Source organism: Calidris pugnax, unplaced genomic scaffold (assembly GCF_001431845.1).
Source record: "Calidris pugnax isolate Ruff unplaced genomic scaffold, ASM143184v1 scaffold41, whole genome shotgun sequence".
NCBI classification, from domain to species: Eukaryota; Metazoa; Chordata; class Aves; order Charadriiformes; family Scolopacidae; genus Calidris; species Calidris pugnax.
Genome location: NW_015094509.1, coordinates 23767453 through 23784508, shown reverse-complemented (window position 1 = coordinate 23784508; position 17056 = coordinate 23767453). Strand labels below are relative to the sequence as shown.

The 17056-nt window shown below is 40.6% G+C and overlaps 1 protein-coding gene across 1 annotated transcript in view; it reads left to right on the top strand.

Moving 5' to 3' along the window:
- The window catches only part of NDRG1 (N-myc downstream regulated 1), a 41123-nt gene that overhangs the window by 6683 nt on the left and 17384 nt on the right, over nucleotides 1-17056 (top strand). Inside the window, exons 2-3 of the mRNA XM_014965472.1 lie at nucleotides 7193-7271; nucleotides 10123-10158. Of these exons, the coding sequence (XP_014820958.1) occupies nucleotides 7209-7271; nucleotides 10123-10158 (99 nt within the window). The 5' untranslated portion in view covers nucleotides 7193-7208. The remainder of the gene's footprint in view (nucleotides 1-7192; nucleotides 7272-10122; nucleotides 10159-17056) is intronic.

Below are 17056 nucleotides of genomic sequence, written 5' to 3'. Positions count from 1 at the left end.
GAAGACAGCTGGGAAGGCAGCTGATTGCTCTTCACTCTTTCCACCCGTCTGTGCTGCCACCCACAGCCTGCAGTCATTTAAAGCTAAAGGACAATATTGGCAGCAGTACAAAGGGGCATCATATGTTTCCAAGTAAACTTGGGCTTCCACTGGGATGTAGGATTTCTTACGAAAGCCCCAGGTTCCCCTACCCCTACACTCTGCAAGGACTGCTTGCAGCCGGGTCAGTGATGAGCGGTGGCTGCCTGAGGAGGGAGGTTGAGATAGCAGCAGTCTTCACAGCCAGAGAGTCCAGGGAGTCAAAGAGATTTTTAATCTCTTTAAAGAAACTTCACATTATTGGAGATAACCGCTTCTCAGAGAGGTAAGTGCAGAAGTAGCTTCAGGTGCCAGATGCTAAAGAAACATGAATTTTGGAGATCTTCATTAGGATTACAAACACTAATCCTCATGGAGTTGTGATATTGCAGTGTAGGTAGCATTAGGGGCTGCTACAACAGGAAAAAAGCCCTAAGGCATTGCAAGCTCTCCATTTCCCTGATAGCTAGGAATAGAATAGCTGCTCATAATACTGGGAGTGAGAGGGGAAAAAACAGGGGTGTCCAGCATAGAGGAGAGGGGCACAGCAGGCATGTCCTTTGACTGGAACACCAACTCCTTCCACAGCCAGTTTCTACTCCCATGAAGCACGGGAGGACCCTGAGCTTTCCAAGGAACATTCTTCATTGCATCCCACAGCAAGAGGATTGTGCAAGCCTCATTTCAACAGTTTTCTTGCTCAACATCTGCAGAGTAGACAGAAGGGTCGCTCCCAGCTCACTGTGTTTGGATGCTGGTATCGATGTGCAGCTGCCAGAGCGTCTCACACGAGTGAAGAGTAACCAGTCCCGGGTCAGAGGAACCATCAAGTTTAAAGGCTGTGTCTGATCCCAGCTGAAGAGGCACTGGTGCCACTCACAGAAGTGAGAAACAGCCAGAAGAAAAGGACTGGAGACAAGCCTGGAGGTCTTGTCTTTCTCACGTCAGGGTGTGGTGGAGCCATGGGAAGCGTCGCTGCGGGAGAGGCTTGGGACCCACTCCTGGGTGTTGGTTGTGGGAGCCCTGTGGGACCAGCCGCTGTTTCTGTCCTCACAGCCCTCTCTGTGTGGCTTCACCCAGCTCTTACTTGGCACAGGGCTCAAGTGCTTGGCTGAAACATTTCAGTTTCCTAATCAGATTGATTAGCACGTAGCATAACTCTAAACTTAAAAGTGGCTAAAACTTTAAGCCTTTCTTGGGTTTTGGCTTTGAAAATCACTGTTATGCTACACTATACTCTTTTTTTTTTTTTTTTTTTCTGGACGCCAGCCTGAGCTCTTATTTTCAACTAGAGCCTTCGCTAAAGCTTGCTGGTGGAGCAGCTTGCTAAGGGGTTTGAACGGAAATAAAAGCAAATTGGTTAGAAACAAACAAAAATAATTAAATTGGATATTGGCAGCGTTCTGTGCTTGAAGAGGGCTGGGTGACGGCGATTCACAGGATGTCTGTGAACCCAGGCCACCAAGCAGCGCAGTTGTTTCACTAGTTAATATAATGCTTTGTTTCCTGACCTTTTCTGATTTGAAACTTTAAGCAATTTAAGTGTTACATTGCTAAGCTTCCTTTGTGTCAGGTTATTAGCTTTTAGTTTCAAATAGAGGTAACTACAGTCTAAGGAAAACACGAGAGTCCCGAGCAGTTGAGTGTCTTCAGCTTTCGACACTTGTTGTCCAAACTGTTTAGTCAGATGCTAATTAACTGTCAAAAGTCATCTGTTTCTTTTAAAAGGGGAGGAACTTCTATTAAAACCTCTCTCTTGATTTATTGTGTGGAACTATGTCAGAGAAAATCAGTAACTCAGTACACAAAGGACCTCGTGACACCAGTGCCTGTAACAAAGAGTAGCTTAAACAGGGCATGGTGTGGGCAGATGCTTATGCATGAGCTGTTTTGGATGTTTGCAAAATGAATAATTTTTAAATGGATTGCAAACAGGAAGATCAGATTGTCAAGTTTATTATAAAATATCTGAAATGTAAACTGCCCTTAATGAGAGCATGCATTGTGGACCATAACCGTACATGGGTGCTTTAACTGATGTCCACTTGTCTCTGTTTAGCGGAGACAAGTTTTTTTTTCAAGCTGCTCTTCCGTTTACACTAACCATCATTTTTTATTTTAGGGCCAGTAACTCAGACTAGTTTACAATGTTTACTGTTAATGACTGGAAGAGGTCTAACTGACCATATGTCAGGCTCAAGTGGTGTTTGAGTGTCAGAGTAACTTTCCTCACTTCACTGTCAGAGGCCTGAGGTGCTTGGTTATTTTTCTGACCTGGAACTGATGGAGATCTTTGCTAATTGACATCTGCAGAGCTCTGGAGACATCTTGGCTCTCTCCATCATTGCCTCATCTGTGCTTTGTTAATAGTGCTTTGAGCTGCTGCAGATGCTCAAAGCCTCAAATTGCCACCCCTGTCCTTCCTACTTGCTTTGGTGCCTGGGCTCTGAAGATACTTGTGGCTTTCAAGGGATAAAGTGCAGAGTGACGTAGCTGGATTGGAAACACCTCCCATGTGTGGCCCTGGAGCCCAAGTCTGGTGTGGGCTTTCTCTCTCCAGAGAGAGCAACACCAGTGCTTGGGAGCTGCAGCTGTCAGTGCCCATGGCCTTCTCCCTCCTCTTTGCCATTAGATGTTCATAAGTATTTAATTCCATGTGTAAAATGATTACTGTTCCTCCTGCTTGCTCAGCCTGCAAAGATGGAAATGCCATCAGGCTGTTCTGGTGAGGTTACCCTTCTGTATATCGGTACTCAAAACCAGAATAATCTCTGCTGCCAGTGTTTAAACAATCTGTTTTGAGGAAATTGCCTTCTTTATGAAATGCTCAGGCAGGAGCCTTTTCCTGTTCTTTGGGGTTTTTTTTATGATAGCATGTAAATAAAAAACAGTTGGATATGAAGGCAGAGGTATATCCTGTAGTGCTGGTAGCAGTTCCCCAGCCCTTCGTGGATGTGAGACCGTCACACATTATGATGCACCCTGTGACACAAAGTCAGACAGCCGTCTGCGTGTCTTCAGCAGAATAAAGTTTGAAATGAGGGTTCTTTGACCTTGTTTAGCTTCTGTGCTTGGAATCAATTCGGTCACGTCTATTAGGATTACCTAATGTTCAGTGCTTATGATTGCAACATTGCTGGTGTTCGAGGATGGGTGGCCTGATGTGTGACTTCTTAGCTTCTTTTCACACCGTGCAGAGCCAGGCTGCCCATCCATCCTCTATCCCCTGCAAAGTCCTCAGCGATGACTGTCCCTTCAGCGATGATGCTCCGAACCTTTAAGAGCAAAGTAATCAGGCTCTGTAAAGTGATTCCTGAGTTACTGGCCTTGCTTACGACACTCGCTCGGGTGGTTTTGGAAGCAGTGGGTTTGGCTGGAAGGGGTACAGAAAAACCTCTTGGGAATGAAATTAGTGAACACAGTATTGCACAGATGACTTCACCCTTCCCCACTTGCTTCCTTGCTACTTCGAGGTTGGTTTGATGCCTTTCTTGCTGGTTGGCAAAGGTAAATATGTGACCCGTTTTAAAGCACTTTGCCAGCTGCAAGGGTGCCTTAAACCTTTCCTTTTTTTCCTAGTTGGAGATATGATGGTTTTAAAACTTAATCCTCTGAGCAGCAATTGTAATTGATATCTGGGTGCAGGGTGGTGGGTGTCCACTGGGTGGAGGTGGCTTGTCCTGGAGAAGAGAACTTGGACCCTCTGAGCAGGCTGAATTGGCCAAGTGGAGTGAAAAAAAGTTGTTTTTCTCCAAGTTGGCAACTTTACACTACTGCTTGCAGATATAAATGAACTTTGTCTTTTGAAGACTTCTGTGAGGCAAGTGCTTTGAAATGTGTATAAAGGAATGTTTGTATGGTTATCTATTTAGGAGAATTATGCAGCTATATTAGCTTCGAGCTACCCTGTCACATAACAGGGTGGAGGGGAGCACAAAGCACCGATTTAGCGATTATAAAATTTGTGCTGAACATGGGTGGTACAAAACACTTCCCCAGCATCTTTCTCTTTGGAAAATAAGATGTTTTTTACAGTGCTGTCAGATAGCGGGGCTTTGTTTGCCAGCTCTCGTGAACAAACAGCATGTTGTTGTGCCGCCTCATCACAAGGTTGTTTCTTGGTAGGAATGTTTCAGGTATTCCTGATGCGGTAAAGGAAAACCCAGAGCTTGGAAAATGCCTGATCTGAAAACATTATGTGGCCTCAATTTCTGGTATCCTTCCAAAAGAGAGAACTTGGTACATGTTGGGCTTTTGTTCGGCAGACTTTATGGCCGTCGTGTAATCTGCTGGTCAGCACTTCCTAGTGCTGGTTCTTTCGGAAACATAGAGCAACAACTTTGAACTATTATGAAAACAGGATTGTTTTTTAAGGCTATAAAAGGCATCCATCTTGTTCTTTTTGGCAGAGTTTTTTTTTTGGTCATTTGTAGTCAATGCTCTGAGTCCCTGAAAATCTGCAACTACCCCGTGTAAACAACTTTCTTCCACAAACACTGGCTGTGGCTTTGTTCCTCGAGTCGCTTCTTACTGGAAAACTGCAGGGGATCTGGCTTCTTACTTTCCTCTCCTATAGGCAAAACATGGGAAAATCTCTTCCACTTCTAGTCCTTCTTACTGAATTAGGTGCGACATTAAGGCGCTGTTCCTGTCTTAACAGAATTTGCTGAATTGCAAAAAAAAAAAAAGAAAAAAAAGTTAGGTGCAATTGCATGTAAATATTTTTGACCTCCAAATATTTCAGTAGCATTTATTTTCCCTCTCTGCCACGCACAATTTCTCACTGTGTAGAATGGCAGTTACATAGATGGCTGTAATTATGAAAATATGTAAGAGTATTTCTAAACTGTCACTTGCAGTTGTTGAAATTTTGGCAAACTTGTTTTTCACTTGTTCTTTGTGATTAAAATCTGTAACAGGCAAAACTTATTGGAAAACCTGGAGAAAAAAAGGTGAATCAGCGTGACTGCCAGGGAATTAACTCTGTCTTGACATTTCTGACTATTTAAGAATCTCTGGTGCCTTGTTGTAAATTTGGATTACAAATTACTGACAATGGGCTCAGTTTGTTCCTGTCCCCATGCCTCAAGTGGTGGGGTTAAATATTCATGAAGCATTTCTCTGTGCTTAAAATCCCCAGCCTAATTCTTTACCAAAAACCCACCCAATTGCACAGCTAGCAAGAAGGGTTCCTAAAATCTGAAGCTGTTTTTCATGTGCTTTTTTCAGCATTGACTTTCTTAATCAGTATGTGCCACTTCATAGCATCCCACAACACCCAGCCCTCTTGTAAGCTTTCCCACTGGAGCATCTTTGCCCAGGGAAAAGCATGTTGAGTTAACCCATGAGACAGATTAAAAATGCTGCTGTTTATGGCTCCTGAGTACTCCTGTGGGCTTCACACCCCTTCTTGAGCATCAGGTCATTTCTGTAGACAGAATTGATTGGCTTAAATCAGATTTAAGTAAGGAAGTGGGAAATCATGGTTTAAAGAATCAGTTTTGTTCTGTAGTTTTATGCTAATCTGCAGGAAAATTGTTAATAATTAAAATGCTTGCAGTTACACTTAATAATTCCTAAATGTGTTTCAGCCTTTTGGCTTGCTTTATAAATACACTTGTATGTTTCACTTGAGACAGTTCTAAACATTTCTTAAAAAGTAAATAATTTATTTGTTTTATAGTTGTGTAGTTAATAAATTTCCAGGGTTTTTTCCAAAGATGCCCAAAACCCACATGACAAGCATTCCTCTGACAGGCCAGAGGATACGTAACAAACGTACTTTGACTTTTGTATTTGTCATCTTGCTCTTGAAACAGTTTCAGTATCTCTTTTGCGAACTGTTTCTGGTCATTCATTAGAGCTTAGCAGGGAACAGCCCTCTGTCTCTAGCACCTTATCTTTGTTGAGAGAACGAAAAAAAAGTCGTTGTTCTTCTTTTTAACTCCCAGTTGGGCTAATATGGTCACTGACCTGAGCTGCCTGTTGGTGTAAATGCAGAAGGTGCCCTGCACCAGCAGCACAGCTGGAGGCTCTGTCTAACCCAGTACTCACTCTCCTGGGATTGCAGCGGGTGCTTCAGCATTTTGGCATTCAATTACTTCAGGTTTTAATTTAAATGCAACCCTTGGTCAAGATTTTTCTAACACCAGTTTAGTTTAACCAGTTTAATTTTAAGATTAAACAGGTGTCCATCCAACTTGGAAATGGAAACAGGAATCTGGGGTCTGCACACCTGGGGTGGTATGAATGTGCTGGGGCTGGGGGTGCCTCTTAGCCAAAAGATTTCCACGGGCAAAATACATTGGTCGTCTTCCATCTGGCTCAACATAAATTAAAGGTGAAAAACAGTTTCCTCAGCTCTGCAGTCCTTCAGGTTTGGCCACATCCGTGTTCCCAGTTAAGGTTCCCGCAGACAAGCGCTCAGTATCGTGATGCTGATCCTTTCCTAGTGCAGGACACAGCAGTCTTGTTCCTTACTTTGACAGTTTGAACACAGCATTATTGTGTTGGTGTCCACTTAAAGAAGTACTGGTTTTACTTGGTATTGTTTGCTTGTCCAGGTCAGGGAAGGTACTTCTGTCTCAAAGAATGGAGGACATTGGTCTGAAAGTAAAATGCTGCCAATGAACGTCCAGTTCAGTTTTCTTACAGTAAAGATCTGGGGGATAGAAGGGGAGCCTGCATCAAAAGAAAAGAAAAAAAGGAAGAAAAAGAAATAAATTTTAGAGACTGGTATTCAAGCCAATTTCAGGAGAAGATGGCTGTGCAAATTTGGCTGTGCTGCCTTTCACCTGTGAAATGACACTGCCCGTGGCTCGCTCTGCTGGTCCATGCCCATTTCCTTCGGTATTCTCCATTTTGAAGCTGATAAACTTTTGTTTGATCTTGCAGCCTTAACATTTCTTTAATCTCATATTGTGTGGGGGCGTGTATATAAATAAACCAGGGAGGCATTTTACAGGAGATTCACAATCTTCTTGCAAAGGTCTTTTAAACTGTAACTGGAGACACTGGGTCATTGGTGGGGGAGCTGGGTGGAGCAGGATCTTTATTTGTTCCTGTATTTAATCTTTGATGCAAGCTGAGAAGAAATCTTTTTTCATCTTTTCAGATATCAACTACTGACCATGTCAACAGAGTTCCAGGATGCTCACCTTGCGGAGGTGAAACCTCTGGTGGAGAAGGAGGAGGTAATTATTTTAGAGCTTTTTAGTGTTTATGTATTTTATTTCAGGGCTGCTTTTGGAACTGCACACATGTTCTTTGGTTAATTCTAACATATCATATAGGAGAAACAAGCAAGAGGAGCAGGAAATGGAATAAGAGGGTGATATTTTTAAGATACTGCAAAACTGAACCTTCGTTCTCAGTCTTTGATTTTATTTTTCTCTAGTGCTAATCTGGGGGTGCCATTTTTTGTTTTCTGAATAATGACAGCTCTGTGTGTCTTCAGGGATTTTGTGTGGTGCCAATTGGGCGATCTCATGTAGATCCATCTATACCTATAGACTTCTCAACATAGAGATACAAACTTGGTTCCATTAGCTACCTTTTAAAGAGGCACAGAGAGAGCCGTTACTTTTCCTCTGGGCACACCTGAGTCCAGAGGTGCACCTCTGCCCCATCTGGTCCTCTCTGGCTGCACTGGGCTATGAGTTACAGCCAAACTGCAGCTGCGTGGGTGTTCACAAGCCACAGCCATTCCTCTGCGGTTGCAGCACAGAAACATCATCAGTCTTTTTTCTGTTTAACCCTGTTGTACTTCTCTCCATTTACTTTTGTACCATTTTTCTCCAAAAATCTGCCCAAAATTTCTGGGTTCCTTGGCTGTTTGACTCTGTTCAATGGTACCGATACTCTGTGCTTTGGTATAGTCATGGCAAAAACATTCACTGTAATATATGAACCTCTCAGCTTTTTTCTTGAATCAAAACTAAGTTTTTTCTTTTGTTACCAATGTCTATAATTCTTGACAATGATGTATATAAATGTGTTGGGTTTTTCCTGGGTTTGTTTTTTCTTTTTTTTTTTTTTTACACTAGAACTATTCATTTCTCTGACTGCTACTTTCTTTTTATTCCCTCTTTTGCATAAACACTCCAGAAAATCATTTCCACTTGTGACTGCAGTGAAATGGCTAGAGAAACTTTTTAAACACAGCTCCTTTGCCAAGGACATTACATGAAAGCAGAGCTTGTTTGGATACCAGGATACCAGTGAATACAGCACTCAAACTTTTCAGAAACTAAGATCCCTTTTTAATTCCAATATTGTTCAGTAGTAGCAAAGCGAAGCAGATGCTAAGCAGTAGTTTTCTGGGTACCTTTGCTTCAGAAATATCTTAAAACACTGATTAACTTCCTGGTTTTGCAGCATGCAGATCAAATGTTGGTATCTTGACAATTAAACTTATGTGCTTTTATTCATGATGTTAACTCAAGTTTTATCTGTATGGAGGAACTGGCTGAGAGTTTGATTTCCTTAACATAGAATGAAGGAAGCTATTTACTATATTTTGAGAAAGTGGAAAAGATTGCCCTGAAGGACACTCAGCCATACTACGGATAACAGTCATGTCCTGGCTTGTTGTGCCTATGTTTCTTCTACAGCTGAGTCTTCATTCCTGGCCAGTGCTGGAGCTTTATTTCATATGCTCTCTAGGCAGCTGCCATATCTGCGTATTCCTTTCAACTCAAGACCCCACTGGAACACAGGTGTATGAAACTAGCTATGTTTAAAAAGTCATGAGACCAACAGTGTAGTAAAAAAAAAAGCCGATTGTCTAAAACTAAGGCTGTGTAAAATGACTTCCACAAGCTCAGTCAGCTCTTAAGATAACTGTTTGTATATACAAGACATTGCCTAATTACCCAAAGATCACGTCTCAAGAGTCCCATAATTATGGGTTGGACTGCAGTGCTTTCTGAGATGGCCATCTGAGATGATATTGCCCAAGAGAGCAGCTGTATTGCTTCTGACGTCGTCCATGCTTAATTTACCTGGGTTTCTGGGACTGTGTGACCTCCCTGCCAGGATCCTAAGCTCTGTTTTTTATCTCTATACTTCTGTTTCAAGCTTTGGCTTCTCTGTCGTCCTCTGCAGTGTAACAAGTGTTGGTTTGGATGCTCTTCCCTCTGTTTTCAGCCTTCCAGTGGAAATATGAGCTGGACTTCTTCCTTGTCTTAATAGAAGGAGTTGACTTTAAGACACTTGTTCCTTTGAAGTTATAAGGCTATTGGGCTATTGGAGATGGAGAGAACGTCACCTTATTCCTTCACTGGTGGAGATCCTCGACAGGTGTAGGAGCTTGTCAGTAATAGTAGTGGCTGGTCACAGGTTGGGATGGAATGGAATAGAATAGAAGATTTCAGTTGGAAGGGACCTACAACGTTCATCTAGTCCAACTGCCTGACCAATTCAGGGCATGTTAATGTCATTGTCCAAATGCCTCTTAAACACTGACAGGCTTGGGACATCAACCACCTCTCTAGGAAGCCCATTTCAGCATTTGTCCACCCTCTCAGTAAATAAATGCTCCCTAGCATCCAGACTCTGTGTCTAACCAACCTCCTAAACATAACAAGGCCTAGTTTTGTCTAGGGTAAAACTCTTCTCGTCTTCAACATCGTGCAATCAAATCCCAGTAACAACCAAGTAGCTGAGTTGCAGGACATGCTTGAACAACAGCTTTCTATCCTAGGTATCCTTGCCTGTCCCGTGGCTACAACAAGCAGTGGAGAAAAATTCAGTGTTTAATGCTCTGAGTTGTCCAGTGATTTAACAACAACTGAAAATGCACCAGTTTTTGTGCTTTGTTTTGCTGGTCTATATAATCTAGCATTTTATTGCTTTCATGTTCTCTGTGAAGCTTAGTGGGTAAGAGCTCTGGGTGAATTTTGGTGTTCAGCAAGAGAGCTTTCATTAAATGAGGGGACAGAAGCTCTCAGCTGCAGAACCAGTGGGTTAGAGCACACATGTCCCAGCACAGATTTCTGTATGCGCAAAAGCTACCTGCTTTAATGCTTTAAAATCTCTTCACAGGCTATCACTCGCCTCCTTCCAGACTTCGATGTTCAGGCAAGTAAAGCTATTGTTATATATTCTTTTGTTTTGTTTTTTTTTTTTTGGTAAAAGGGGAAACTGAATTGACGTTTGAGAAAACAGCAAAATGTGATCAGAAATGACTGACTGCTCGCCAGAAACACTGCTTCTGTGGGAGAGGGGTCTGAATGGGGCACTGACATAGCGATGGGAAGGGGACTGCGGGAGGTCTTTTCAGATCGAAGCTGAGAAATTTTCATCCAAAAGAGGTGGCTGGGTTGCAAGCGGCTCTATTCTTGCTGAGAGAATGAGATTCTTCAGCTGTGGCAGTGAAAGCAACATATTCCCCTCCCACATGGACACACGCTTTCCCCAATTAACTTGCTTTCATTAGTGCTGTGCACGCATTTCCTCGGAGGAAACGTCCCTCTCAATGCATCCCGTTTTGCTATTGAAAGTTTCCAAAAGATTCCTGAAGCCCATGGAGTGGTAGAAGGCACTAAGCAATCAGTTTTGTCCATAACAAGAGCAATGGTAGTTTACGTATGTTTATTTACAGCCAGAACATAAGAGTTTGTAAAGCACACCACTAGGTCAAATGGTGAATTCCCATTGCTGAGGACAAGGAATATGTGTTGGGAAAAGAGCCTTGCCAGGTGTCTTATTTTTATCAAGAGGTGTAGGGAGGGAAGTAGGAGGTTGTGCAGGAATAGGGAAAGCTATTAAATTGTTCTAGTGTCTTGAATGTGCAGATGAAGGTGCTTGGAGGAAATAACTTTGTACTTTCTAGCATATTGCACTTTTTTTTTGCACCTGCCTATATTTTTATTCAAAGCTGTGCAAATCGGTTAAAAATCCAGCAGAAACTCAACTGTCTTCCCTGCAAATGGAGACAGTTACCTCAAACATCTTTACCATCTTTCAATGGCTCTTACTTCCATAGTAAAACTGTAGTTTACATTAATCCTGCATCTTCCCCCTTATCCTTTTTAACGATGAAATCTACTGCCTTAAATCTTGATAAATGTAAGTTAAAGTTGTCACCATGTGGCTTCCTGCAGGACTGTGCATAGCATAGGAGAAGCTTTCTGTTTTGGGTACAGATTGATCACTTGTTCTAAATACATCTGAATCCCAGATTAAGTCTGCTAACAGGAATACTGCAGTATTTTGATTAAGAATCCAGAACTGACCCATATTTCATTTCTATTCTTGGAATAATTTGCTTGGTTTGTAAACCATGTATATATATAGATTTTTTTAACTTGCAAGATCAAATTCTCTAAGCCTTTTTTTTTTTTTTTTCCCCCCGTGTTTTGGATTAACTGTCACTAATCCAGACCAGTGGTTCTTGTCATTTAGCCCTGTTCTGCCAGCTCTTGCCTTTTTAATGATCCTTCTTTCTTTGAGATTAATCTTTGGTTGTTCTGGTTCAGGAAGGGAAAATGTGGAAGAACTGTCTCAATCTGTTATGTTACAAAATGCTGCTGCAAAGGAAGTTCAGCTTTGGTCCTTAAAACCACCCGTAACCCTCCCTATATGTCTTTAAGTTCTCCTGTGGTTGTTTTATAACAAACATGGTTTGGAGCTGTTAAGAGAGCCTTGATTACTTAGCTCATTAGAGAAGTTCATGTCTGGCCCTGGAGGACCCGATTCACTTGGGACTGATGCTGAAACTTGTGTGTGCTCTTAATGAGCAACCCATCCCTTGAAACACACTTGGGAGGAGGATGGACCTGGCCAGGGAAGGAGGTGATCAGCACTTGGCAGGATGGAGCTCCTTATTTAGTGCCTGTGTATGGATGTGGGTGTCCACCGTATATTACTTGCAACTTGCTCCATCCTTTTGAGGACAAGTTATGCAGTGTTCAGTTAATTATGTTTCTGCTACTAGTCAAAAAGTAGTGATTGCCTGTGAGGTGTGTTGGTTCCAAGAATAAATTATATCTAGTTATTCAGATTTGGAAAGAGATAGAGTCTTATTTTACATACTGTTTTAGGCAGACCTGAGTTAAACACACTTTTCCATTTTAAGTAAGCCACTGTATAGTGCAATATCACCCTTCCGAAAGCACACATTGCAGGACATGTATGTGGTTATTCTCTGGAGGAAAGCTTTCATGGAGTTACCAGGGGATGGCCAAGATAAGAGATGGAAAAACTGACAGCTCTGAACTACCTCTAGTCTGTCTGTCTGTCTGTGGCACTTGAAAATTTGAGTGAAGGTCCCCTGCCTCCCAAGAAGGGTGGTGTTCCTGACCAAACCTGTTTTTAGCACATGTGATGATAGATGGGTGCAGGTCAGTGTGTTCCATGCTGCTTTATGTTGGCTTAATGCCAGACACATTTTAATTGTATTTTCAGTGTGATGTATTTGCCTATTCTCTAGCTTTGGAGCCGATGGAGACCTGGCTCCTCATCACTGTACAGAATTCCCTTAGCTTGTGTTTCAGAAGTGAGCAGTCCCTTGGGAGGCTGCTTTCTCACTAAGCAAAACTTTCCATGCTGTGAGGTAGCTGTAGGTGGTCCCCTGCAATTCATGGCTCATGGCCATCTATATCCACCAAGGATCATTTCTGCTTTCCCTCCTCCTCCTCCTCCTCCTGTCTCCCCTTGCAATGGGAGGCAGATCGGCTGGTCCTCATGGCATGATGGGCTGGGTTTCCTGCTGGCATCAGTGGATGTGTTTTGGGGCTTTGGAGCGTGTTACATGGATTTCCTTGTCCTTTTAGGTCTTGAAGGAAAGGAATGGGGGTGGTTGTGGTTTTGTGCTTTTGCAAAGCAGTGTCAGCCGGTGATAATCAGGCTAGGAAGAATCCCTGGGCATTTATCCCTGCATTTACATATAAAGAACTTATAATGTACCCAACTCACAACCTGAATTGGGAAACCTTTTTCTTAATACAGCTAATGTAAAATAGAAGTCTTAACAAAACAAACAAACAAAAAAAAAACCCCACCCAAAAACAAAAAGAAGAAAAATACCTGGGATGGTGGGCACTGGGGTTTTAGAGGAACATAAGATGAATTGCCATAACGATTTTAGAGTAGAAAAACCTAGGGGAAAAATGCTAAATAACTTCAGGGCAAGGGAGATTTGAAACCCAACATTTCAATACCACATTAAAAGCTCAGATTTTTTGCATCAATATACTGAAAAAAAAGAAGTGAAAAATAGCATACATGGGTATTAGTATATTAAATTTCTTAAGTAATATGAACATAAAATATACTGTCTCCTAGCAATTTAGAAGTGATTTAAATCCTCTTTGAAAGCTCTAAAGCTTTTCCCTCAATTCTGAGGCAAGAGAAGGAGGTGTATTTAAAAGGCATAATATAATAAGTTAAAATAGAAGCATGAGATGGTAATTGAGGATTAAGTATATTAGAAAGCTTTTAAATAACCTTGATGGAATGAGGTATTTTACTTAAAATATAAAATAAGGTGTGTTTAGCAAAATGTGTGTGTGGTTTTCCTTTTTAGATATCTAAATCATTTTAGTTGTGTATCCATGTTCCTCAATCCAAGTTGTCCTTAGAGAAGGAGAAGAGGAGAAGGAATAAATGATTTATCCTGTGCTATCAATTTAGAAATTGCCTCCCTGCTCTAAACTCTTGACAAAATCTCAAAAATGTCACTTTACCCCCAAAAAATCTGCTCGTGAATGGATCAGCTCCTTCAAAGTAATATAGCCTCTCTTGAATTGCATGTATTAAAAGTATTTTCATGTGTGTTTTTAGGGCAGTAAGATAAGACTGCACCTCTGTTAAAGTGAGAGATGTGAACAGATGGTGTGTTTGTCTTTATCCTTCTATCGGATTAGTGTACCTTGGATTTTTTTCCAAGATAGTGTTTTAATACAAATCAGTTGGTGAAGAGCCTCTTACTATAATGTTGACGTTGATTGGGATGTGCTGCCATCTGTTTTCAGTGCTCTGCATTTTGAAAACATCCATCCCTACATCACGTAGACAAATCTCTTCATCTTTAATAGGATCAATAGGGATGTGAAGTTGTTGGTTTGATGTCACTGAAGGAACTGGTTTGAATTGATTGGTTTTTAGGAGAATCTTTTGGGTATTTGCTGTTAAGAATTCACGTTAATGGAAAATAGCACAACCCTCTTGAATTAGGGAAGTCTTACTGTGAAGATAATAAGGAATTAAACAAATTGTTAAACTGACTGTGATTTATGGCAGTAATTAAGAGTATGGTCACTTGTCGTCTTTGCACTATTTTTAGTTGACACTGAGTTTGAACTAGACTCAGACTTCTAGTTCAAGAAGAATTAGCAGCAGAGGTCAATGGGGTGTGCAGGTTCAGGGTCTGGCATTATCTACCAGGGACAGATTTTTTTTCTTTCATATACAAAGGAGGAAGATACCAAATCTTGAAGGGTGGCCCCTCCTAAGAAAACACATTCTAGGTTTTCAGTGCTGTTACTCAAAGGATCTGGCAATAAAAATCTGATGATACGAAATGCCTATTAGTCTCTAACTGAGGAGGAATTAATTTCCATATTCCACACTCAGCAGGAGGTGTGTTACACAATGCTGCTTACTCTCATTACTAGTGTTAAGGTTGCCAAACTACTGATTTTTATGCTTTATCTTGAAACTTATCTAAGTACAGATGGAACGTAGAATGTGGAAAATATTAATTGCTATTATTATTAATTGCTAACTATTGCTACTGCTAATCTCTTCTGGAGTATGGCATAATGAATATACCTACAATACCCTATTTTCTGCCAAAAATGAAATGTACAGTAACATTAGTATGACTGATGTAGGAATACTTTAGGCTAAATGTTGCTTATCTACTTGGAAAATACTAGATTTCAAGTATTTAAAATTCTCTGTTTTGTTGTTGTTGGGGAGAATCATTCTAGCTTACACTAATTTTTCACTCTTTTATGTTCTCACTGGAAACTTTAGTCCTGGCTTTTAGGAAAGAACTTGATTTAATTTAGAGTAAGTTTAGGGTGTTCTAGTATTTGAGATAACAAAACCTGAAATGAAGCTAAACTTATCAAAACCTGATGGAAACAGCAACAGGAAAGACTACTAATTCCCAGGTTCTAAATTTGGCACTTTGTACATTGTGTAGCAGAGACTTAGTTCATCTTTGATGTCTGAGCTCTATGGAGTAAGTGCTTTTCCTGGTCAAACCTGACTCAAATCCTATTTAAGAATGACGTCCTCATGAATTAGTCTGTTTTGGTTTTTCTAGCTGGGCATTATGGGAATCATAAGCCTACGCAGAATAGCAGCTTCTCTATATAACCCAGTTTCCTACTTGAACAAAGTAGAAACCAGCTACTGTCCTCTGTCTGACTTGCTGGATTTATCACCCTGTTTTGCCTAAAGATGGTGCTGGATATGGAAGATACAGCTTATCTGCTAAACAATGCAGTGAGTATGCAGAGGAATGAATCTCTAAGGAAACATAAAAGCTGGATGTTAGTATTTTGATGGAGAAAAGTTCAGATAGTAGTGATCTTCAGCTTGCCTGGACTATAAATTGGGGGGGAATCTTGATTCATTGCTATGATTGTAATTTTAAACTGATGTAAATGTATAATTGCAAGAAAAATAGGTGAAATCTGGAATGGTGTTCCCTAGCATCCTTATTTTTCCCAAAACAGCTGCTGTATTTCATATATGAAATTGCCAAGCTGTGATTTTGATAAAATTAATACCTCAAATCTCTGAAGAGCTTCTGGGTTTTGCTACGTAAAGGTTTTCGCAGGGGCTGTATGCACCCGATTTCTACAGCATAATTTGGAATAGATTTTAATTTAACTTGGACTTTGCCTCTGGGCATTACTGCATGTAGCATGTCAAGCAAGCCCGGCAGCCACAGCCAGTATTGAATGATGTGGGTATCTGTGTCCTGTACAGTAAATAAAATATTCTGATGAAATGCTAAGACTGGCTACTAACTACGTACTGGCTTGACTGTAGTGTGAGTGTAATAGTACTGTAAACAAGTGTGATAAATAACTGCTGTTTTGTGATTCCCTTTATACATGTTGGCAAAATAGGAAACTTTGTATGCCCATCTGAAGTTTAAGTGCAAAAGAAACAACAAACTGTTCCATATGTTCTGGATGTTAGTGCAACCCAAGTCACACCTAACTTACATAGACATCCAGTAAATTAAAGATGGTCTTTTATTTGATAATAACAGTGTCTTTAGTTTTAAGATCATTAACTATTACAAACTCCTGTTATGTCATATAACAGTGGTATGCTTCTTAACATTATTTCTCTGGTAATCACAACTGCTCTATAGCAAACTTTAGACAGTTGGGTTTATGCTCAGGTCTATACTTAGCAAGCCGTAAAGTTAATACATGTGGCTGTCCTGTTTATTGGGGAAGGCTACTGTAATCACAAGGCCCTACAGTATGATAAGTCTTTATGGTGAATACAGGCTATTTAATACTGCTTTCTTTGGGGAATAGTAATTATTTGCTAAGTTAAATTCCTTTCCCTGGAAAAAAAAGTATTTTGTCTTGGCAACATGAACTTTTGCAAATGTCAACAGTCATAGTTGTAAAATGTTGTTATTTTAGGTGTCATTGCACCAAACTGCTTTCCTTTTTTTTTTTTTTTTTTTAATTCTGACAATATGTTTAAAGATCTCTAGCAAAATCAGAAATCACGTGTGAGCTTTCCAAGAGGATAAAATAAGCAGGAAGAAAAAAATCTTTGATGTCAAAACTGAACAAGTCGATCTGACCTTTTATAAACCAGAATGGCAGCAAATTAAAAATTTCTCTTTTGGTTTATTATAAGTTGGTTTATATTGCTTGACTATAAACCTAAGAGTTTTTATTTTTAAAAATTTTTCACAAATTCCAGAAATATACTTGTTAAGTCTTACACACAGCTCAGGTTAAAGTTAGAATGCACGGGTATCATATTG